Source organism: Carettochelys insculpta, chromosome 14 (assembly GCF_033958435.1).
Source record: "Carettochelys insculpta isolate YL-2023 chromosome 14, ASM3395843v1, whole genome shotgun sequence".
Lineage (NCBI taxonomy): Eukaryota > Metazoa > Chordata > Testudines > Carettochelyidae > Carettochelys > Carettochelys insculpta.
In genome coordinates, this window is record NC_134150.1 from 5,652,505 (window position 1) to 5,676,775 (window position 24,271).

The 24,271-nt window shown below is 45.8% G+C and overlaps 1 protein-coding gene across 3 annotated transcripts in view; it reads right to left on the bottom strand.

Annotated features, from left to right (window-relative positions):
• The window catches only part of GNAO1 (G protein subunit alpha o1), a 362,264-nt gene that overhangs the window by 116,641 nt on the left and 221,352 nt on the right, over positions 1-24,271 (bottom strand). For all 3 annotated transcript variants that reach the window (XR_012647482.1, XM_075008783.1, XM_075008784.1), the window contains exon 4: positions 1,503-1,663. Coding sequence is in view for 2 of the 3 variants with exons in the window: in XM_075008783.1 (XP_074864884.1) it covers positions 1,503-1,663 (161 nt within the window). In the remaining variant the exon portion in view is untranslated. The remainder of the gene's footprint in view (positions 1-1,502; positions 1,664-24,271) is intronic.

The following is a 24,271-nucleotide window of genomic DNA, read 5'->3' on the forward strand; positions in this document are numbered from 1 at the left end:
AGCATCACTGATTAAATTACAAAATGAAGTTGTTTTAGAATCAGTCTTAGGTAGAAGCAGAGAGATTTCATGCTGGATGTTTAAAGCTGGGTCCAAGCCAAAACACGCCCTGGAGAAATTCATATCTACATGTAGGGCCAGATCAGAAGTTTGTTGGTGACCCTGCTGTCTTCATAAAGAAGTGAACCAAGGCCTCCAAGACACAAACACTTGTGGTCTTTGAGAAAACGTAGATCTGGTTCTAAATGTGTACCATGAGCTCATTATCAGAGGGGTAGCCGTGTTAGTCTGGATCTGTAGCAGCAACGAAGGGTCCTGTGGCACCTTATAGACTAACAGAAAAGTTTAGAGCATGAGCTTTCGTGAGTAAACTCACTTCTTCAGAGGCTGGTCCTGGAAATCTGCAAGGCCAGGTATAAATAGGCCAGAGCAAGGCTGGGGATAACTGAGCTAACCTCGTTATCCCCAGCCTTGCTCTGGCCTATTTATACCTGGCCTTGCAGATTTCCAGGACCAGCATCTGACTCACGCTCTAAACTTTTCTGTTAGTCTATAAGGTGCCACAGGACCCTTCGTTGCTGCATGAGCTCATTGTCAACAATAACACTAATAGTACAAGAAAACACCACCACAGTAACAGCACAGAGTTCATCTATTTACTAGAACCTGTCTCTGAATTCCTGGGTTGCCTATCACCAAAATGGGCTCTGTGGGGGAAGTGGAAATTGACTCAACTAGGTTGTGCTACCATTTGCCCTATGAACCAGGTAAACAAACTATCCTATTATGTATGAATCAGACCAGAAGTCAACTATACCCATGAATGGATCCACAGACCAGGGTATGGAGCCAGCTACTTTGAGGCATCCCCATTATAACATCCAGATGAAGCCTGGGAAGAACTATTTGAAGGGCAAAAAGACTAACCCTTGATGGGTCAGAATTAGATCTGTATGATGCATTAGCTCTCAGGAGTCTGGCAAACACCACCTCGAAGGCTGTGTCTACACTTCCTCCCTACTTCGAAGGGCAGATGGTAAGTAGGGCGTTGAGAGTTTATTAATGAAGAGCTTCTGTGCATATGCAGCACTTCATTCAGCAAATTCCCCCCTGCGGCAACTCCAAAGTGTTAAACTGCGAAGTGCCGGCTCCCATGTAGCCACAGCTCACCTGCCGGTACTTTGAAATGCCTGGGCAACTTCAAAGTCCCTTTACGCCTCAAAATTTTGTCATATGCAGGGCAGCACTTCATTAATAAACTCCCAGCACTCTACTTACCATCCTCCCTTCGAAGTAGGGAGCTAGTGTAGACAAGCCCTAAGAGTGTCATTGTCAGGACATATCAAAACAAAAAAGCAGTAAAGTATATAGACTAGCATGGCTTTCTCTCTGTCAGGACATAGCTGAGCTCCTTAGAGGACATTTCAGACCACGGTTTAATGAGGCCAAAGGTAACACATCCCCTCTGTTGGGTACAGGAGCCTACAGAATGGGATACTCACTATTGGGCAGAGTCATTAAGTTGATATTCCCGGGACCGGTTGAAGCACTCCTGGATTCCAGAATCTGCCCAGAGTCTCATCATAGCAGACAGCAGCTCTGGAGAGAAGGGCTCTGTGTCTTCCATTCGACTTACTACATCACAGACCATCTTAGCATCAGCCTAGAGAGGAAAGAAGCAACAGGTCACAAGGTGTATTCTGGAGCTGGAGAATTGTTCTCGCCTTCTTGAGACGCCGAAATAATTCAGAGTCCTCGGCTAGGGGTCCACACGCTTCACAGAGCTGTCTTAGGATTCATAGCAGAGTCATCTGCTACAGCAGCCAGAACTAAGACCAGAAGCCCCAAGGAAGCGATGGTCTCCCACTGCACATTTGCACAATCCACACTATACAAAGTTATGGTTGCCGAGTCTGTCCAATTAGCAAACAGACCAATATCTGTAACTCACATGATGGCAGGGGCTAGTCAGCAACTCCAATACCCCAGATACATACATATGTAACCGCACTGTAAATTACCACTAAGGCGAGGTCTGAGGTGATCCGAATTCTGTTTGTTTAGCCACACAGGTCACCCCTCTGATGTAAGGAGCGTTACTGTGCAATAGGCAAGCGGAATTCAGCCCTCTTAAACTGTGTCAGATTTGTCCACCTTTTCTTCTTATTTCACGATTCACATCGGCATGTGATGACATTACTGATCGTGTCTAATAATAATTACATGCTGTACACGTGCACTGTGATACACAATTCTGACGAATATAGCTCTCCTGTCAGGATGCATTTACGGCAGTGTTTCCCAAACAGCGTTCCGCAGGACACGAGCAGGTGTTCCGTGAAAAAATGTTGACGCTAGCGATATTTCGCCTTCTAAAATGTTAATTATGAAATTGCGCGGATCACAGTGAGGCATTTGGCTAGTATTTAGAATGTAGGTATATTAATATTTATAACACCTTTTATGAGAGTATAGTAGTTATGCGGTTTTTGCCGAAACAATCAGTCGATTCGGATTATTTCGGCATGAGCAGTGTTCAGAGAAATCACATGATGCTGCACCTGATACAATCCAACTCTCTAGCATGGTTCCTAATAGGAAGCGCTTTTGTGATCAACAGATGCAAAAACACTCTCCCCACTGAAAAAACTATCAAATGGTACTTTTTTTTATTTTCCAGTAGTTTTCTGTAAAAATAACAAGTCTGTGAAAACACAAAATTTAAAATTTAAGAACATTTTTCATACTTAATTTGTTTTGCACTTCTTTTTCCTAAAAACATTTTTTAAGCTTTAAGGAAGGACAATCCTTTTTGAACAATATTATTTTTTTCTCCTCTTGTACAAAAGAATGACATTAACCATCCTTCTTTCGGCTGTTATATTGAGGTTTTGTCTGGGGTTTGTACTTAATTTTTAAACTTAATTATAGGGTTGCTAACCATCCTTCCATCAGGACATTAGTTGTTAGTTGTTAAACATTAGTTGTTTTGGATTCTCCATCCCTCGAGGTTTGTAAGTCCCAGCTTGACAAGGTCCTGGCTGGGATGACTTAGTGGGGGGTTGATCCTGCTTGAAGCAGGGGGCTGGACAAGATAACCTCCTGAGGTCCCTTCCAGATGTAGGAGTCTCTGATTCTATGATTTTCTTTTGTTATTTTTTGCTAAAAAAGACATCTAAAAAACCTAACTCTTTTAAATCAACCTTTGAGCATTACGTGTGGCAATTTTTTGGTATGAAACCCTCCGTATTCCTTCCCCCCACCCTCCTTTACCAGCAAGTACATGTTCCATCAATATATTCCAACCCCAAAGTGTTCAATGGCCAAATTAGTTTGGGAAATACTGATTTCTGCATATCCGATAATGACCACAACCAAGAGGTGAGGGAGGGCTAGGAGGAGGGAAGTAACTTTAAGATGATCTCTTACTGACTCCTCAAGGCTTTGTGTGATGCTCCATGGCTTCCCTTCCTTTTTCCGCCTTATTGATAGGCTTGGTAGATTTTTTGTTTATAATTTTGACAAATCATATTGATTATTTTTACTCTTTTTTCAATTTTAATCAATTTAAACCTTCACCTTTGGTGAAAATTATGTGTGTTAAGCTGTCCTCCAGTTTTATTGATTTCAGTTTCCATAGTTGTGGTATGTCAGATAATAATGTAATGACAGTCAACGTTGAGATTCTAAAGGTTCATCGCTACTAAAATACCATTTGTCAATATCATATACCAAAATATACAAAGCAAATGGCCTTAAATCAAGTTAAGTTCTCAAGCAGTATTTTGCTTACTTTATCCATGTATTTAGATTATTAACAGTGGAAACATTTGTCATCAGTTTCTGTGCATAGTGAAATAGACAGTTAGCTACATTCACTAATGCAAATGAGAGCCTTCTAAGCCTACTTTCTGATTAGCCTATTTGCTGAGCTCTTACGCTCTCCCATTCCCGGGCCCATTCCCCTGTGTGCACACCTAGAACAAGAGTGAAAAGACATCTCAAGAACAAGTCTGGTATCTCTTCACTTTTTATGGTTGTTACGTGTTGTCCAAAGATCATTTAGACCATATTGTCAACAACCTCCTCCTAAAAGCATCCATCAAGTTTTAATTGGTGCCAGCTGGTGCAAGTGCCAAAAAAGCTTCAGGTAACAAAGATGAAGTAGCTCACATTGGCCAAATCAGAACCCATTCAGTTCAGCAGAGCATCCCCATGATCCGGTTTCATGTATTTTTATTAATTTCCCTTCCCTACTTTAATAACCAGGAGCTTTTCTTTCTTCTTCTAAAGACAAAAAACTTGGGCGAACTCGACACTCATAAAGGTGGGAGGTTGACAGCTCATGCTAGCGCGTTGCATGGTGAAGGCACTCAGCAACCTTCTCAGACACACTCTTGACAATGTACTTGGCTTTCCAGCTGCTACTCCCACCCTAGCCACGGGCTTCCAAATTACATCTAAGTCTCAACCTTCCATTCCGCTCCTATATTCCAGCCCAGCATCCTGCGAGCACTGTACACCTAACCCACCCCACCCTAGGCTATCACAATCGTAGGTGTCTCAGGAGGGAGTGGTGGACATTACAGTTGTGGACGAGAAATCGTTAGGGATTTTCAGCCACGTTCTGATGTCACGTACACAGTATAAATCTGGAGCAACTGCATTCACTTCAGTGGAGGGTTTTTTTTCCCACTGGTGTAGCCTGGATTTCAAATGTGGAGCCTGGAAGTTGAACTCATCCTTCCAAAGGTGTGGCTAGTTAATATGTTATCTCCGGGCATCAGCCCAGCCCCCCAGAAAGTTTGTCTTAAGGTATGGACAGCCAGAGGAATTTTCTCCAAGTAGAAAATACCATCTGCACTTGGACAATGCCAGAGGAATGAATGCATTTTGCATGTAATTTACCCTTGTGCAAAGAACCAGCGCAGGCCTTATGCTAAGGCATAAGTGGGATTGAAATAGTGACTAGGTTTTGTGCTCGCCTGCTGCACTTTTGGACAGCTGTAAATGGGTCGCATTACAGTCCACTGTGCTGAGAACAACATGCAGCAGCCGAAGGATATTTTGGAAAGTTTAGCTCTTGGTGACTAGATTCCTGCAGGTTATTACACTGCAACGTGAACAACTGCAGCTAGAGCACGACCTGCACAGTATTGCTGAGACAGCTGTGCATTAGAATATGTGATTAATTTCTTGATGCACTCTCTGGCCTTGGTAAACCTGCAGAGTGACCTTCACTTGTAATGTGTTGCCTCAAGTACTTAAATTGGCCCTTGGGAGACAGGCCAGTGCATTGGCTGCAAGGTATTTGGTTATTCCCAATACAGCTGCTGCATCAGCTGAGAATCGCAAGCAGCTGGCAGGGAAGAATAACAGGAAAAGGCATCTTGCAGGCAACTATAAAGTGAGAAAAGTTGCTAAGGAAAATGGATAGGAGTGGCAAGACTTTATTACAGAGGAGTGCGGAGTCCCCAGGAGATCTTGGCCGCTGGTAGGGCTGGGCTGCACCCGCAGCTGGGGGAAATTGTCGTAGTGCCACTGAGGTCTATGGAATGCTGACACTTTACACAAGAGGAGGGCTTGATCTTTGGATTTTGCAGTGTAATTCGAAGGGGGAAGAAGGCAGTGGCTCCTCACAGCTTTTGAGGGGTAGGATTCTTCTCCTATCTTTCAGCATTTTCTTCAGTGCCATCAGACACATAAACCCGGGGGAGGGAATTTTAAACTCTTTGGATCAAAACGCGTTCCTGGGTAACTGCAGTGACCTCAGGGGACTGACACAAACCGAGAACCTGACCCTCATGGTTCAAATATTGCCCAAAAGACAGAAAACTACAAATCGTACCAGCATGAATTCACTAGACTTGCACCTGCCTGATTTCGTGTTCTCCGAACTGTGAACAATTTTGTGAATGACGCAGGATGAATTGTGTGGGCACAGCTGACATCAGGATGAGTGTGAAGCCTGTCAAGGGCTTTACGATTCTTCTGAGTCCCATGAGACCCCCCCAGACAGTTGTGCTGGGGTCATCCAAGTAGCACCAAATCCCTAACCTGTTTGATTCCTAACTTCTGCAAGACTCATCAAGGAAGCCCATGCTTCAGGGCTGAGACCACGTGGGTGATGCCGATCCCACTGCACAGTGGCCTCATGGAGTATTTATCATGGGGGGTGATTGCAAAGGAGAGATGTTGACATTTCCTCTTATCCTTAATGCCAAACTAACTCAGGTTTATCTTACTGCTTCTATCACTGGTTCAGAACTAAGGATGTGAAAGAAGGAACCTAAAATCCCATGACACAATGACTGCTGTGCCAGAAAGAAAACTGCAGGTGTCTTCACCTTCTGCTGTAGAGTTTTACGCTAGAACCAGAGTTCAGGTTTTGGTAAAGTGTCTCTTGACAGAAACCAAACAGTCCACATCAGTTTCAAATGGTGGCCATGACCACTGTGTTACAAACCTCCTGCCATTATTACCGACCTTTTGTACTGCACGAGTGCCTGGAGAACTGAAAAAGGGACCTGACGGGCCAATGATGAAAAGGCCTTTGAGGTCCCTGCCTCAGTGTGCTTATGGTCACTTCAGCACAGAAGAGTGCTGTGGGACAAGGCCTCAGAACCTGTGAGATGCACCATGTGTGATTTGGGTAGGTTTTTTTCCGAAAAGATGCTTGAACAACCGTGTTCCAGCAAGAGGACCACCAAGAAGGGGGGTAGTAGCCACATTGAGTGTGGTCAGGTTAACCTCCACTAGCTTTACAGTCACTTCTGCCACTGTTAGAACCTGCCACGACCCCAGGGTATAACGTTTGGCCATGCTTCATCCTCCAGAAATGCCTAGGTGTCCCCCCCACCCCTCTTAGGTGTGAGGTACAATGCACACCAAAAGGGACAGGGAGTGTTCAAATAGCCAGTGGCACCAGTGGTACATAAAGAGGTATGCCTACAGCTTCCTTGTCAAGGATGGGTCATCAGGGAAGGTGATAAATACTCCATAAGGCACTATCCAACGTCTTTATGTTCTGTCCATGAGCAGGCAGAAGGCTCCAGGCACTTCTGTTGAGTTAGGGTGACCCTCTGTCCTGTTTTTGGTGGGATAGTCCCCTATTTGTGGCGCCACAGAGGTGTCCTGACTTATTTTATAAAAGGGATCAATTGTCCTGTATTTCCTGCACAGGCGCAGCTGCCTGCTGGAGAGCACTGTAACTCTTCCATCCTGGCTGCTTCTCCAACGCTCGGGGAAGTAGGGGGTGAACACTGCAGCTGCTCCATCCCGGATGCTTCTCTGAGGCTCAGGGAATGGGGGGAGCACCCCCCGTCCCGTATGTCACCATGGGACATATGGTCACCCTATGTTGAGCACATGAACATTTCAGCAGTGGAGACTTAAGCTGCTGAAGACTTTTGCATCCTGGACCAGTGCTTGAAGTCTTCAGCCCATGCAGTCTTCATGGGCTGATGCGATTTCAGCACAGCTCATGGAGACTTCAGTGCCTGAAATACTATGGGCTCAACTCTTTATGCACTGGAGATTTTTATGAACATAAAGCCTTCATAACAGATCACCTAGATTTGAATTCAGCAGCCAGAAACATTCCTAGCCTTATATAGAGTACACCGATTCCAAACATAGCATCTGATTCTCATCCCAAAATCAAGACAAATGAAGAGCCTTGGTACGTTCAGTTGAGCTTGCTTCTATCTTAGAGGTATTTTTGCTGCACTTGATATGTTCATAAATAATCCACATAATGGAGAGTACGTAAAATTATTTTTCTCTTTCCAGGCTTCTGTAAAAGTTCCAAAACTGCAATTAGCAAATCTCTCTTTGACGGTGATGTTGTCAGCTCTCGGAACCTACATGGGGTCCGTACTTACACAGGGGCACGCAAAGGAAAACAGAAGAGCTGCAGGAAGTCATGGTGATCAGGTGATGTCACTTTTCCCTCCAAGTCATGTTTAACCAGCGTGGCAGGATCTGCCAACACAGCACTGCTAGATGTGGGGAGGGATAGCTCAGCGGTTTGAACGTTGAGCCCTGTTAAACCCAGGGTGGTGAGCTCCATCCTTGAGGGGGCCATTTAAGGAGCCGGGGCAAATAGATTGAAAAAGAGTGATGGTGCTTGGTCCTACCAAGAGGGCAGGGGACTGGACTTGATGACCTCTTGAGGTCCCTTCCAGCTCTATGAGATGTTTAGGTGCCAGTGAAAACTAAGCTGTGATCAGCTGATGTTCCAAGGATTCCCCTGAACTCTTCAATTGAGATAATTACACCACATCCTGCCTAATTAAATTTGTCTTCCAGTGACTTCTACTGGTCACAAGAGTCTTTCAATTCCATCCCAAACTCTTTTGCGAGTGGCTTTGTGCTTCTAGCCAGCTGCTGTGTCTCAACCCCAGAGATGACTGCATTTCAGTGGCAGATGTGAAGTGATTCCTTTTCATTAGTTTGTACCATGATCTGAGAATGTAGCGGATGAAAGCTTATATAAATATAGCTTGTTTTCATTAACTCTGTGGTCTCAAGACCACATTTAAAATACTATATCTTGCGAAACTGTCCCAAATCCTTCTCAACTTTTCTGTGACATTCTGCGGACCCTTCCCCACTTACTCTAGGGAGCTCTGTGCTCAACTAGAGGACTTCCAGTATTTGTAATTAAGCAATCGTGTTGTATTATTATTTAAGAGCAGGCATCTTACTCAAGAAAAATGCCATTGAATAGCTGACTTATGACACAATGCAGCTGGATATAAAGTAAGGACACAGATGAACAGTGATGATGCAGGAGAAATGGAGACAAAATGAGATTGCTGATAGGCCTCCCTGCGATAGTGATTATTTGATCCTCGAATGGGGCTGATGCACAGATAAGAGCTCAAGGTCCTCTCAATTAACACAGAGAAAGTTGAGAGGTGACACGGTTAGAGTCCACACGTTTCTACACGGGGACCAAGTATTCAACCAAGAGAAAGGGCTAACGTGACCCAAGGGCTGGCAGTTGAAACTAGACAAATTCTGGCCTGAAAGAAGGTAGAGCTTTTGAGTCTTGGCAGGTTCTCCTACGCCTAGAATTTTGTTCTGAAAAGCTCCAAACTAAGCGTTACTTGGGGGAATCATTTCTCTGGCCCGTGTGATATAGAGGGTCAGACCTTGGAATCTGCGACTCTGTAAGCAGTCAGGTCAGTGGTGTGTTGGCACAGCACAAATCAGTGCAGTGTGCAGCTCCCCTCCACCCAGCGGGGATTAACTTCTGGGAAGATCAGGCACCTCTCCCAGGGGCCCTGAAAGTGGGGAAACCAGAACCTCGATAGGCAACAGAAGGGGAACCAGAGGAGGAATCATTCAAGAGAAAAAGATTTTTAGCCGATAACTTCGCTACAGAGACGTAGCAGGCAGGCCCACCAAGCCCGGACTGAAAGGGCATGGGACCATCCATCAATGTGTACATTTGCTAGCTGACTTAACAAGCAATTAACAGTCCAAGACGAGAAAACACACCTTTTTTTCTCCTCCTCACTCTCCAGGACACAGCTCAAACTGTGACTGACCTTAACATCTCCAGCCCCCTCTGGGCCCAGCAGGCAGATTTTTAAATATGGCTTTGTTGACTTTTCTCCTCCCGCCCCCTGCCTCCTCCCCTTGGCCTGTCTCTCTCTCTCTTCCCGGGGTGGTGAGACTGGGACTCCCGCCACGCTCTGCCATCTGTACTGAAGTGAGCAATTAAATAAGACAAACCCCCAACTCTTCCCATCCCACGGGGGGTTTCTCTAATAAGTATCACGGTGACATGTGAGATATGCAAGAGCTAAAAATATCTGGCGGGTCACCCACAGGACTGCCAAAGCAAGAGTGAATGCACCAGGAGCTCCAGCTGTTTTTCTGCTCCTTTTCCTTCCCCATAAGTATAATTTCACAGCTGCTCCCCAATGGACCCGGACCCAAGGGCAGAAGCCCAGGGAACTGCTAACTGCCCTGCTGTAATCCTGTTCAGTGATCAGACCTTCTAGCTTCCTCCTGCTGCTCCTGAGTGGCAGATGCAGGTGACTTTATGGAGGAAAACAGGCTTTCAGAGGTGAAGTGTGATGGGGGGTGGTCAGACTACCCCTGGGGGTGTTCCCCCAATGTGCTGATCATGGCACTAGTACCCAGCTTCTTGCTCTCTGGGACTCCCACCATCCTGCCCTGCTGAGACAGATCCTCTGCTCTCCTCCACCTGCTGTGCAGAGCAATGCAGAGGTTGTTTAACCACAGCTCTAGGTGGTTGCAGCTCTAGGGCACAGCACCCAGAGATTCAACGCCCCAAAGGGCTCAAAACCTCAGACAAATTTGCTTCTCTAGCTGCATAGGGAGGGCTCATTAGATAAGCCCCTTTGTCAGTGAAAGAGGGATCTGCACAGTGGTAGCCCCACCCCCCAGGTAATAACCATTTACACTGGGCTTCCTTATAAACAAAAGAGCTTTTCTTAAGCAAAATGGTAGGATTTAAGCAAACCTACACCTTGGCTGATGAACTTGACAGGTTCCGTGTGGGCGGTGTGGGCTAGGACTTCACGAGACAGCAAAATCTTTAGACAGTGGTAAAGCCAGGGATATTTGTTTGCTGGGTAGGAAACAGGGTGCCTGTGTATGTTAGCTGGTGAATACAAACTCAGCGAATCAAGAGACTGAGTCTGAATCTAACCAGCAGTCTAGGCTTCCCCCTTGTATCACTTTTACTGGGTCATGCAAAGGCTGTCCATTTAGTTCCCATATATCTAAATCTACGATTATTTTTTCCCAGGGAATACACTGTTCCTGTGTTTATTTACAAAACAAAACGGCAGTCCTGTAGCACTTTAAAGACTAACAAAATAATGTATTAAGTGATGAGCTTTCATGGGACAACAAGAAGTCCTGTGGCACCTTATAGACTAACAGATATTTTGGAGCATAAGCTTTCGTGGGCAAAGACCCACTTCGTCAGAAGACCTGGCAGAAGACCTGCTTCGTCAAAAGTGGGTCTTTGCCCATGAAAGCTTATGCTCCAAAATATCTGTTCGTCTCGAAGGTGCCACGGGGCTTCTTGCTGTTTTTGAAGATACAGACTTACTCAGCTCCCCCTCTGGTACTCTTCCTTGGGACAGACCCACTTCTTCACTTCCCAGCCGGGTGGCACAAGCAGATGTGACTGATCAGGTCAGTCAAATAAAATGACAGTCAAGTTTGACTCAATAAATAATAGTTTTAAACATTCAAATGTGCCCAAATGCAGATCAGATTTTCCGGTGAGAGTAACCGGTGGGTAACATAAGAAAGCTTAGCTCTTCGCCCTGTCCCAGCAGGTCAAGTCTGAATGACTTGCACGGTGCAAAAGTAGATTTTATAGAACTGTTGGGGAAAAAAAATTAACGGAATCATTTTCTGATGAAAAAATGCCTTTTCCACAAAGCTGAACTTTTCTGAGGGAATTTCCGTACTGCTAATAAATTTCAGGAACATGGAAACCAGGTTCCCTGGCTGCTTGCCTGGACGCTGCTTGTCAGTTTCACTTTCTGCCCATGAAACTGATGGAAGCTTTGCAGGAGAACTGCCTAGCTGAGTACCTGACTATTCCTCACCATCTCCCGTTGGCTCCTGGGCTGCAGAGGCAAAGTGCCCCGACTCCCTGTCTCCCCCACTTCCTTCTCAGCTCCAGAGACCTGGAGAAGCAGAGAGCCTGGGGGAGATGAATCAGCTGAGGCTTATGGAACGTGCCTCCCCATGCTCTCCATGGTGTGCTCGCCACCTAGGATGTTCACAGAGGTCTTGATCTAAACACAGATGGAAGAAGACTATAACAGTGCAGAATATTCTCTTTTAATCTATTTCCCTCAGAAATCTTCTCATGGTAAATCACCTTTTTTTTGGAGAAGGAGAGTGTTGACTTGAATTCAGAACATAACCGTATAAAATTTGCTTAGAGATTTTATGAACATCTTTTTGTCTCCATAAACTAGTGAGCGTATAGGACGGAAGGGTTAAGGAGAAGCAGAATGGCAGGGAGTAAACAGCTTTTGCTCCCTAAACTCAATGTTGCTACTGTGATTTACTCCAGCTGCCGATCTGGGCCAGGGTGACTTATTGCAGAACATTTCACATTTTGATTCAATAAATCCCAGTAAATGTCACCGCAGCTGTAATTTCCTCTGATTGATCAATGTTGTCACTTAACTATCTGAGAGATTCATACCAGTGCTTCTTTCTCCACTGTCACTGATGTCATGAAAATAAGCACTAATTCCAACTGGCACCAAAATCTGAGCACGATGTGCCTTGATGTGTTGCCTGTGGGAACCTTTGGGTATATACACAAGAAGGTCCACAAACCATGTTGGCTTAGCAGATTCCTGAAGCTGTCTGGCTATGTTTACACAGAAGAGCTACTTCAGGATACCAACGTATCCAGAAATTGTAACTCTGCGTTTAGGAAACACGCCCGCTATTTCAGCATTCCTGTCCAGCTCGTTGAGGGGAGGGCAAGGGATGCCTCGAAATAGTGCTGCATTTCGAAATTAACTCGAGTTATTAATTTCAAGTTGGGGCAGAGGGTAGACAAAGCCCATACGTATGTTACAAACTTCACAAGTTAAGGTCAGAAACAGCTGGTTTAACATTGAAATTGGTTGTGTATCTGACGTGAGGCAGTATTGGAAGCAGAAATACAATGGTATCGCACATAAAGCTAGTGGTTTTCACGGCATTTCCATCTTGCTTGAAACCTGGAAACAAGGCAAATCTTATGAGGAAGCCCATTCTAGTGGCATCCCCACCCCGCTTTCAAGATTTCAAAGAGTTTGGCTGTGCACCAGAGAAGCATTGAAAGATGTGGCCCATTAGTAGAAGCAAACTCAACATTTTGGAAGTTGTGGTTGGAGCGTTTAGAGTTGGGTAGCTGCAGTAAAGTGCCCCTATTCTTCTCCAGTCTGTGTCCTCCTTACCCATGCTTCCTTCTGCCTTTGTAACATTTTGAGTGAGAGGTGAATTGATAGTAGCCTTAAACTTCCTGAAGGGGGGCTCTCTACAAGATGGAGAGAGGCAGTTCTCATTAGTGGTGGATGGCAGAACAAGGAGCTCTGGTCTCAAGTTACAGAGTGAGAGGTGTAGGCTGGATATTAGGAAAAACTATTTCACCATGAGGGTGGTGAAGCACTGGAATGTGTTACCTAGAGAGGTGGTGGAATCTCCATTCCCAGAGCTTTTTAAGTTCTGGCTTGATCAAGTCCTGGCTGGGATGATTTAGTTGGGGTTGATCCTGCTTTAGGCAGGGGACTGGACTTGATGATCTCCTGAGGTCCCTTCCAGCTCTAGGACTCTATGATTCTGTGATTTTCTGTTGCTCTCCCACTGCTGAGTGACCCTTGAATTTTTGCATACACAATCTGAAAGCCCTGCAAGATGCCTGATTTGTAAATATCACTTAGCAGCTGCTTCCCCAAAATCAGGCTAGTATAACATGTCTCCGTTGGGGCACTCCAAAATTTGTATCAGAGAGGTAGCCATGTTAGTCTGTACCTTCGAGAACAACAAGAAGTCTTGTGACTAACAGATATTTTGGAGCATAAGCTTTTGTGGGCGAAGACCCACTTCATCAGATGCATGAGTGGGAGGGTGGCTTCAGAGGGGTATTTAAAGAGTGGGGTCCCAGAAAAAGGGAGAGCCGGAGCTGACAAGGTCTATTCAGCAAGGTGGAAATGGCCCATTATCCATAGTTGGTATCAAACGAGGAAAAAACAAGTCAGAGCAGACAGGGGGATACGAGCCATTGATAGATATCCCCATGAGACTCTGACAATGGCTCATATCCCCCTGTCTGATCTGACTTGTTTTTTCCTCTTTTGATACCTACTATGGATAATGGGCCATTTCCACCTTGTTGAATAGATCTTGTCAGCTCTGGCCCTCCCTTTTTCTGGGACCCCACTCTTTAAGTACCCCTCTGAAACCACCACCCCCACTCATGCATCTGATGAAGCGGGTCTTTGCCCACGAAAGCTTATGCTCCAAAATATCTGTTAATCTGTAAGGTGCCACAAGACTTCTTGTTGTTCTCAAAATCTGTAGTCACTTTTGAAAATTCAGCCCTGCATTCTTGTCGCAGTTTTGCTTGGAAAGCACCTTTTTGGGATGTTGCTAATCCATTAGGAATAACTCTGCTGAAATCAATGGTATTACAGCGGGGTAAAACTCAAACTGATTGCCAGGCTAATTCACATCACACAATAAAAGTAAGCCTGAAAACAACATTCAGCTAGAGTAAGCCAGCTGTCTATAATGGCCCGCTAACCACCTTGTGTCTTGGTTGTAAGCACTGCAGACTGTGTAGGTGCCAAAGGAAAGGCCTTCAGCTGACAGGAGAAGCTATCACCACAATTTTATAGACAAACATGAATCAACAGCTACAGTGACATGCAGATCTGTTCCTCTGAGACCGTACTTTTCAGCTGACAGTGCACTGAGGGACTTACTTTCCTAACTGATTTTCATATCCTCATTGTCTTCTTCTTCCAGTAACTTTTTTATTTTTAGCATTCACTCGTAATTTCTATGTTGAGCCCTGTTTATCGCACACCGCTACGTACAATGCTCGTTGCTTTATATTCCAAGGCCAGAAGAGAAGGCTGTGGTCGGCTACTCTAAACTGTATAGCACTGTGACACGTATCAGTGAGGGAGCCGTGTTAGTCTGTATCTTCGAGAACAAGAAGTCCTGTGGCACCTTATAGACTAACAGATATTTTGGAGCATCAGCTTTCGTGGGCAAAATCCATGATGAAGCGAGTCGTTGCCCAGGAAAGCTTGTGCTCCAAAATACCTGTTAGTCTATAGGGTGCCACAGGACTTCTGTATAGCACTGGTCAGAGAACTTCCTGGAGCAGATCTTTCTGAAAAGCTTCCAGTTTGTAATTTGCAAATTAGAGTTGTTGTATTTCTAAAGGATTCCAAAGTACTACGAGATACGAGAGAACAAGAGTATGGATTTCTGAAGTGTAGTCACCGTGGGACAACAGCTGTTTAACAAAACACTGCAACACAATTGGAAGTGAAGATGAATACCATGTCTAATTAAAATGGAGAGAGGACGGTAGCCAAGCAGCATGCTGTTACCCAAACTACATAATTTTGGCCAGGGCACCAAGTGTTAACACCCTGTCTCTAGATTACAAACAGCAAGGAATTCAGAAGGAGGTTTTATCTGGGGGACAAATGTTGTATGTAACACAGCTAATATTTCCAAACATGGAATTAGGGATGTGGTGTTCTGTAGGAGGAATGGCTGTTGATGCTTTTCCTCTCTACCTCTGAAAATGCGGCAATTTTTCTTATACTATGTCGTGGGCTATTACAGGTTGAACCTCTCTAATCCGGAACTCTTTTGTCCAGCAAACTCCATAATCCAGCATGATTTAAGTGAGGCGGATAAGCACTTACCATGGGTGTGGCCAAGTTTCCTGTGGTCCTGTAAAGTTTGTTTCCAGCCACCACTCCTGGCTCTCAGTGTTCTGGGCTATTATTTAGCTGTAATTTACCCCTAAATGTCTTCTACGAGTTCCCTAAGCAGTGGCAGTGTTGCCAGTGGGCTAGAAAACATTGACCGCTCATTGTCCAGAAAATTCTCTTGTCCGGCACTGGTCAGGTCCCAAGGATGCTGGATGAGAAAGGTTCAATCTGTACTTGCACTGAAAGGTGGATCAGCTGTACTGTCGCAACTTCCATAATCTCTTGTTAGTCCATAGAATCAGAACACCTACCAGGGCTGTTACTACCAGAATACGTACAAGGATCTTTGTCAAAGCAGCAGAGTTGTAGAGAGGGGTGATGGAATGGGCTGAGTGTGAGCTAATAGCTGGATGGTTTCTTTGCATGACACAAGGACATCTCCTGGCTCATCAGATGTCACTATACCCAGGATTGTTGACAACCATCCCTGGGGCAGTAGCCAAATGGATATTTCAGAATGTTCTAAGTGTGTAAAGAGAAGTGTGAAGAAATTCAGCGTTTTAAATCAGAAGCAGATACGCCACAGGAACTTGAAGGGTTGACAAGTCACTGCGCAGTACAGTACTGGAAGGTGCTCAGATACTCGAGGGATGTGGGTGGTATAAAACCTATATGGACTTGAGAATGAGATCCTTGTAATGCAGTTCTAGAACCACCCACCCTCCTCTGTATGGCATCTTTCTAGAATTCTTATATGCAAGGTAAGCAAAAGTGTCCATTAAATTGAACAGCTTTGAAATGCTGACGTTGGAGCAGGTGTTAAGGATGGCGTCTCATCATGGGAGAGCAGGCAGGGAATAAGCATAATGGTGTTTGGGTGGGATATCACGTACTGCAGGAAAATACACCACTGGCTTGCATTTATAGAGCACCTTTCTATCCAAAGGGTCACCAGGCATTTTACAAATCAAACCATGCCTATGTGTTTAACCACGAAGGAACTTCCTGGCCAGTGAAATGCAGCTACTTTTGGGGTAGATTATGGCAACTGCTTAACAGCACACAAAACGACTACACAGAAGTTTAGGGCATGCCAGAGAACAGAGGTGGAATTTAGGCCAGCAATTTACCGAACTAGAAAATAACCAGGACTAAAATCCCCTAATTTTGCAAACAGCCCTTTATCTTGCTGGAAAGGTCACAGCATCTTCAGCACCACCATTTCTCCGGCATTCAGAAGGAAGAATGCCATCTACACTGATTCCTGAATACCACTTGCTACAGACTCTCTCTTGCCTTTTGGGGAACGTATCACCGAAGGACTAACTAACCAAGCCCCAGAGTCCCCTGTTTGAGTGATTGGAAAACATCGCAGCTGTAGGTGCAATGGGGGTTGGGAGGAACAGTTACGGAAAAGGATCTAACCCAGCAGTGTCCAATAGGAGTTTAAAATTGCCACACTTGCGTTTATCATCTTTCCCTGTTTGCCACATTGGCCCCCCCTTCTGGCCTCTAACTAACTGCCCTGCCCTTCTCCAGAGCCCGACATGCCCTAGCCCAGGGTCAGCAACTCTTCTGAGGCCGAGTGACTGGCTGGGCCTCTTGCCTAGGCCTCCCCAGCCCTCTGCCCTGCATCCCCCATTGCAGGAAGCTCCAGCCCTGGCCCAGCTCTCCAGCAGGCCCTGTGGCAGGGGCTCAGGGTCCAGTCCAGTGCCGTGTCCCAGCAGGGGCCCTGTGGAAGAGGCTCAGGCCTTGCACTACAGAAGGGGCCCCGCCCATGTGCTCTGGCGGGGGCCCACAGCAGGGACTTGCCCTGTGGCAGGGAGTTGGGCTCCAGCCCCTTCCCCCTGCTCCATGGGTCCATGCAGCAGGGTGTAGAGCTCCATCCCCAACGCTGTGCTCCAGGAGCCCCATTCGTCACAAAGCAACCACATGTGGCAAATGGAGAGCTTATTGGACACCACGGATCTACAGAGGGCGGCTGCCGATCGCCTCTACGGACTGTTACAACACTTCTGAACTGAAGGCCAGCTAAGGTCCTTGCTGTCCCCAGAAGCTGGTGCTAGGATCAGTGTCTAAAGGAAGATGCATCAGAGGGGGAGCCAAGTTGGTCTGTACCTTCAAAAACAACAGGAAGTCCTGGGGCACCTTATAGATTAACAGATATTTTGGAGCATGAGCTTTCGTGGGCAAAGAGCCCACGAAAGCTCATGCTCCAAAATAAAGGGAGATGGCTGCTTTTAGCCCGCACAACCCTCACTCCTTTAGCCTGTTTAAGAACTTCCATGTTAATGATCTCCCAGGCACTTGCTTGTGGGTGATGGGCAGCGATCATGTTAATTTTGATTCGGGAACTGTTTTGTCGCATAGGAAAAAGGACTCCTGTCTTTTTAGGAGAAGGGAAAATGGCACCTAGAGAGGCAGTATTCATAACACAAAGCAAGTGGATATTTGGAGAGATACTGACATTTTTTGACATCTGTGGCTAAATGCCGCTCATGTATGATGATTTATAGGGCACCGTCTTCCCGCTGGGAAGCCATGCGGTGCTGGAACCTGGCAATTAGTTTAATTCTTAGAGCTGGATGCTGAAAGGTGGGTACGAATAGTCCCTCCACAATTAATGTAACAGATCTGTCAGTGCACAGCAGGGCTCTGGACAAAGTCTGTGGGTTGCTGTGGACTGCCCCTGAGAAGGCTTCATTAGCATGATCAGAAAGATATTCCCCATCTTTTAATCCTGCTTCTGCCCGGAAATGAATGCTGAAAACAGGCTTCTCTGGGGATGAGATGGACTGACAACAGGGTGTTTTTTCTGCATCCTCACTAAGTTTCCCCTACTCCAGGAGACCACCACTGGACTCTGCAAACTCCCTTTTCCTGATGAAGCAGGTCTTTGCCCACGAAAGCTCATGCTCCAAAATATCTGTTAGTCTACAAGGTGCCACAGGACTTCTCATTGTTTTTGCGGCTACAGACTAACACGGCTCCCCCTCTGAAACTCTCCTCCTCGAGTACGTGCAGTGCTGATCACTCAAACGTCTTCAACAGCAGGCCCGTGATGACACCTCCTATGACTGCAAAGAGGGACTGGTCATTTCTTTTTGGTGCCTGGATGGAAGTGACATCACTTCCTGCAGATACTAACTCAACATGGCTGGGGCTCGCCTCCTAGCCTGGAATTTGCAAGCTGCTGCCCTTGCCCAGCATGCATTCTAATCCAGACTCACTGTACGAACTCTTCTGCTCCTGACTGGCCTGCAATCCCTGTTCTCAACACTGACGGCTCCAAAGAAAAGCTGCCATTGAGGCACTTGTGGGTGACAAGATTTAGCACGAAGAAACAGCTCCTACTGCATTGCAGGGAAGCTAAAACTATGAATGTGTTCAAACATATTTTAGATAAGTTCACGGAGGACAGGCCCAGCGATGCTTACTAACCAAGATGGGAAGGGGTGTAACCTCATGCTTCGGGTGTCCCTAAACCTCTGACTGCCAGATGCTGGGACAGATGGCAGGGGAAGGGTCACTCTATAATCTCTCTGCTAAATTAATTCCTTCCGAAGCCTCTGCCACTGGCTGCTAGAGGAAGACGGGATACTGGGCTTCAAGGGCCCCACATGGCCATTCTTATGTTCTTCAGTTCAATCTTGAAGAACCAATTTTTCCAAGAATGGTTCATTTTAGTCGTCTTTTTTGCACACGTAGTTATGTTCATGCAGCTTTGGAGCAACAGCACTTCTGGAGAAGTCGGGGAAATCTGGGCAGGGAGGAACGTCTATCATGTGTGTGCCAGTCAAAATGTGCAAAAATTATACTTCCAGATGAAAATGCACAAACCCAAAGGGTTGTGTATGTGTGGGAGACTGGCCTAACACTTTGGTCCCTGAAGACTTTTTACCTCCTTGGGTGACCCCCAGGGTAACCAAAGTAATCTAATTTTACTCCTGCTCTGGTAACTGCATGTGTTAGCATATGCAGAGCAACTCACCTGCCCTCCATTGACTTATCTCACATCCATGTATTTAATGAGACAAATGACTGGGTTACCGTGTGGTGTAATGGCATGGCCGTCACTCCAGTTCAGCCCACGTGGTCAGGCATGGCACTGCAATGAGTCTCTGACCCCGGTACCCCTTGCCTGGGCTGCAAACAAGTTGAGGCCAGGTCTACGCTAGACCCCAAAGTCAATCATAGATGCGCAATTCCAGCTACGGCGGCTGTGTAGCTGGAATCGACTTATCTACGATTGACTTACTCATCTGTCCTCACTGAGGGAGGCTGATGGGAGAAACTCTCCCATTGACCTCCCTTACTCCTTGTGCGACTGAGGAGAGCATGGGTCGACTGTTGACCCCGATAGATCGATTTCGCACATCCCTATCAGGCACGTAAAATGGAACCCTGGAAGATCAGCCTTGACCCTGTCGATCTACCAGGTAGTGTAGCTGTACCCTAAGAGCGCCTTTCTAGTATTAAAGGCTGCTCTCTTTGGATCTCTCTGCGACGGAGCTGCCTGCCGGGGACTTGAAGCCTAGGCTGACTAAATGAGCTGGCTGGAGACACCCGCTGAGAGGAGAGACCCTCAAGCTACTGGTTCCTGATAAGAGAGTTGGTGCAGTTCCTGGAGGGAACTGGCTCTGGGGAGTCAGCTGTGAACAGGACAGCTGCAAAGTGAACCCCTGCACGGGTAGCCCTCTAAGAACTCATCAAACAAGGGAACCTATTGCTCAGCCAGGCTCTGAGGGAAAAGCTGTGCCCTGGGGCCTGATTTTTGGGACTTGGAGTTTTAGCTGTATTTATCTGAATCAACCCAGACCCAGTAAGTTTGGTGATTGATCAAACAGCCCTGTGGATTATCTGCAAGGGGTGGGGAAGAAGGAGAATAAAGAGCAGAGCCGTGAAGGCCATGAGACAGTGCGCAGGAGGCCTACTTGTTTCCACTCAGCTAAGAGAAAAGGCCACCACGAAAATATAAAAAAAAGCTTCAGATGGTTATTCCGCCAGGGACCATCTGCCCTTGGGCTACTCGTGGGCTAGTGCCCTGGAGGGCTGGACTCAATGACCTCCGGAGGTCCCTTCCAGGTCCAGGATTTCATGGTTCTATGATACTCAGTCTCATGTCTCTTCTCTGGAGCATTCTCAAGCTAAATACCGGCATGGAGTTTTGGGTCTCCACTAGATGCTTGGCCAGATGACAGTTTTCCCTGTCCAGTGCACTGCTCTCTGCTGAGCCAGTCCATGATCCTGAGCTGCCCTGCTCCGTTGCCTGGGAGAGATTTTCTCTCCAGCCCTGTTTCTCTCTTCGTCATCCTCCAGTCTCCAGGGAGACCCCATTGGGAGTGGTTCCTAGCCAGCTCCTGTGATGTGGGGATTCCTGATTGTGGTCTCAGAACCCTTTATTAGAGGCAGGAGCTCTTTAACTAATTACTGTTGTCCAGCCGCCTAGGTAATTAGTCACAGGTGGTTTAATTAGCAACAAATGATCTGGCTTGTCTCATTCTCCCTAGTGGAACCTGGGTGCCAGAAACCTTTGCAGGTCAGCCCTCAGGACAGTTGGGGACAACATCTTAGAGCTAAATAGTCTCCTTAGGGGCTTATGGTCACAATACTCAACATAAGAGAACTTCTTCGTACACTTGATGAACAGGTGTATTAGTAAATTAGGAAAATGGCATCCCCGCTCCCCAAGATACCACAGAGATTTTTTGATTTGATGATTGTACTGACCATTTTTCGGTAAACAAATTGTTTCAGATTAGGTAAAATGTTGTATTCAACCCCAAACAAAATGCTTTATTTTATCATCAAGCTTTTTAACTCCCTTTTTTATTTAAAAAAAATAAAAATGAGGAAAAATCATACAAAACTGTTTCAAAGGGAAAAATCAAAACATTCTGTTTCCAGAATGGAGAAATGAACATTTATATTTGCTTTCCGAGGTTCTTTTTTTTGGTTAGTCATGTTTTGCATTGTTGTTTTAGTCCAGACAATTTAGCAAATTTGAGATTAGCTTGCAAAAATGTTTGGTTGACATTAATCTGCATTCATTTTTCTTTTGGGTGAAAAAAGTTGTGGTCAAAACGTTTTGTCCAGCTCCAGAATTGAGTAGCGCTGTCTGCATTAATTTTCGTACTGTATTTAAATAAGACAACCTTTGGAAGGAGGACCCAAACTACACAGTCATTTTTTACTTTACAAAGGGGAGGGCAGGATTTTCACAGAGAACAAGCTCACATTTTGTAAATATTCCATCATTTTAGGATTTTCACTGGAGTGCTTTGCTGATGCAGGTAACTAGAGAAAACTCAATGAACAAGGATATTCTTACTGAAGGTAGCAAGCACGAGGATTATTATGTATTTTTTGCACTGCAGTAATGCTTTGCTTAGTGCTTTACACACATATACAATGGAACGGTCCCTGCCCCAAGGAGTTATAGTCTAAATTGGATCTTGGAATTATAGTGGATAGTTCTCTGAAAACATCCATGCAGTGTGCAGTGGCAGTCAGTAAAGCAAATAGGATGTTAGGAATAATTAAAAAAGGGCTAGAAAATAAGATGAAGAATATCTTACTTCCCCTATATAAAACTACGGTAAGCCCATATCTTGAGTACTGTGTGCAGATGTGCTCTCCTCACCTCAATAAAGATATATTGTCATTAGAAAAGGTTCAGAAAAGGGCAGCTAAAATGATTAAGGGTTTGGAACGGGTCCCACATGAGGAGAGGCTAGAGAGACTGGGACTTTTCAGTCTAGAAAAAAGGAGACTGAGGGTCGATATGATAGAGGTATATAAAATCATGACTGGTGTGGAGAAAGTGAATACAGAAAAGTAATTTACTTGTTCCCATAATATAAGAACTAGAGGACACCAAATGAAATTAATGGGTAGCAGGTTCAAAACTAATACAAGAAAGTTTTTCTTCACACGGCGCACAGTCAACCTGTGGAACTCCTTACCAGAGGACGCTGTGAAGGCCAGGACTCTAACAGAGTTTAAAAAAGAGTTCGATAAATATTTGGAGGTTAGGTCCATAGATGGCTATTAGCAAGGGGTAAGGTATGGTGCCTAGCCTTTTGTCGAAGGCGGGAGATGGATGGCAGGAGACAAATAACTTGATCATTGTCGTCGGTTCACCTCCTCTGGGGCACCTGGCACTGGCTACTGTCGGCAGACAGGATACTGGGCTAGATGGACCTTTGGTCTGACCCAGTATGGCCGTTCTTATGTTCTTATGTCAACATGTGAAAGCCATGGGATGAAGTGAGAAGCAGCTGGGCTACGTCTACACATGCCCCCCTCTTTCGGAAGGGGCATGTAAATGACGTGGGTTGAAAATGCTCATGAGGCGCTGATATAAATATTCAGTGCCTCATTTGCATAATGACAGCCACATGGAGCATCACAAGTGCTGCTTTCAAATTGCCAACTAGCCATGCAGATGGGGCTCCCTCGAAAGGAAACCCCGATTTTGAAAGCTCCCTTCTACACAGAGAGTTTGCCATTTAAAAGCAGCACTTCCGACGCAGTGGGCGGCCCTGTTATGCAAATGAGGTGCTGAATAGTCATAACAGTGCATCATTAGCATTTTCGACCCGCTTCATTTACATGGCCCTTCCGAAAGGGAGGGTCATGTGTTGATGTAGCCTTGGTGAACTGGTGAGCTTTTGGACTTGACTTTCCCGCTGTACAATCTCTGCTCCTCACCACCTCTGACTTTCAGTTGTTTGTTAACATTTCCTTGCAGGGAGGCCTTGGAATCGTCAGACCCGGAAGGATGAAGATGTGCGGGTGTAATTCCCCTACAGCGTTAGCATACTAAAAACAGCAATGGAGAGGGGGGTAGCACAGGCAGTGGCGAGCGGCAGAATGGCTTAGTAGAGCCAAGTGCAAACCCACCCGACGCCCATGGGTACTTTGCACAACGACCAATGAATCATCATCTCTCCATGTCGTTTTATGAGCACCAACATGACCAATCCCGAAGAAGCAGCGATGTAAGCCTCAAACATGCTAGCTGCTAAGGATGGAGAGGCAGAAGTAGGTTATGAGCCCTTTGTATTTGGATATCTTTGATGACCTTCTACATATTTATTATTTCTTCACCTGTCACACAAACAGTATCAAAAATTTCAGATGCAAAGAATTTGTTTGTCCTACACCACCACAACCACGTCAGTATGTAGTTGTAGGAGCCAAAACCAACCACGAGCTGAAAGGGAACCCAGAGTTTATTCCACAGTTGTGCGAATGAGGATCCTCACCTAATACAGTATTTTGTTAGTCTTTACAGTGCTACGGGGCTGCTTTTTTGTTTTGACAAGTCACAGAGATCACAAGAAAGGCGTGTGGGCGTTTTGACAGGCTGGGCTTGCCAATGTGGTGGCTCTGGCACCATCTTGCTGGATGAAAGAGCTGAGTAAAGGAGAGGCCTCCTGTGATCAAAAAAGACAATATGGTCTGATGCAGCAGTGGAAGGTAATCTTTCAGGCAGGTGGGATATAGCAGCCTGGAGCCCTGGGTAACCCACCTTGGCATAGAGTCTGTGCTTGTTGCACTGGGGCACGTGAAAACTGGTCCTTGCAGCCTCTGTCTGGAGGGGAGGGATGTAGATTTTAGGGGGGCACTAAAGTTTCAACCAGCACTGTAATAATGTAAACTCAGTACATCTGAGAGTGTGCCAGCAAGGCCTAAGTGGGGCCAGGAGAGCACAGTTCAGTTCCAGCAACCTCTGGCTTGGGGGGTGAACTGAGGGCCACAAATCCCACTGAAAATAACTATGGCTTCACTCCCTGCCACTG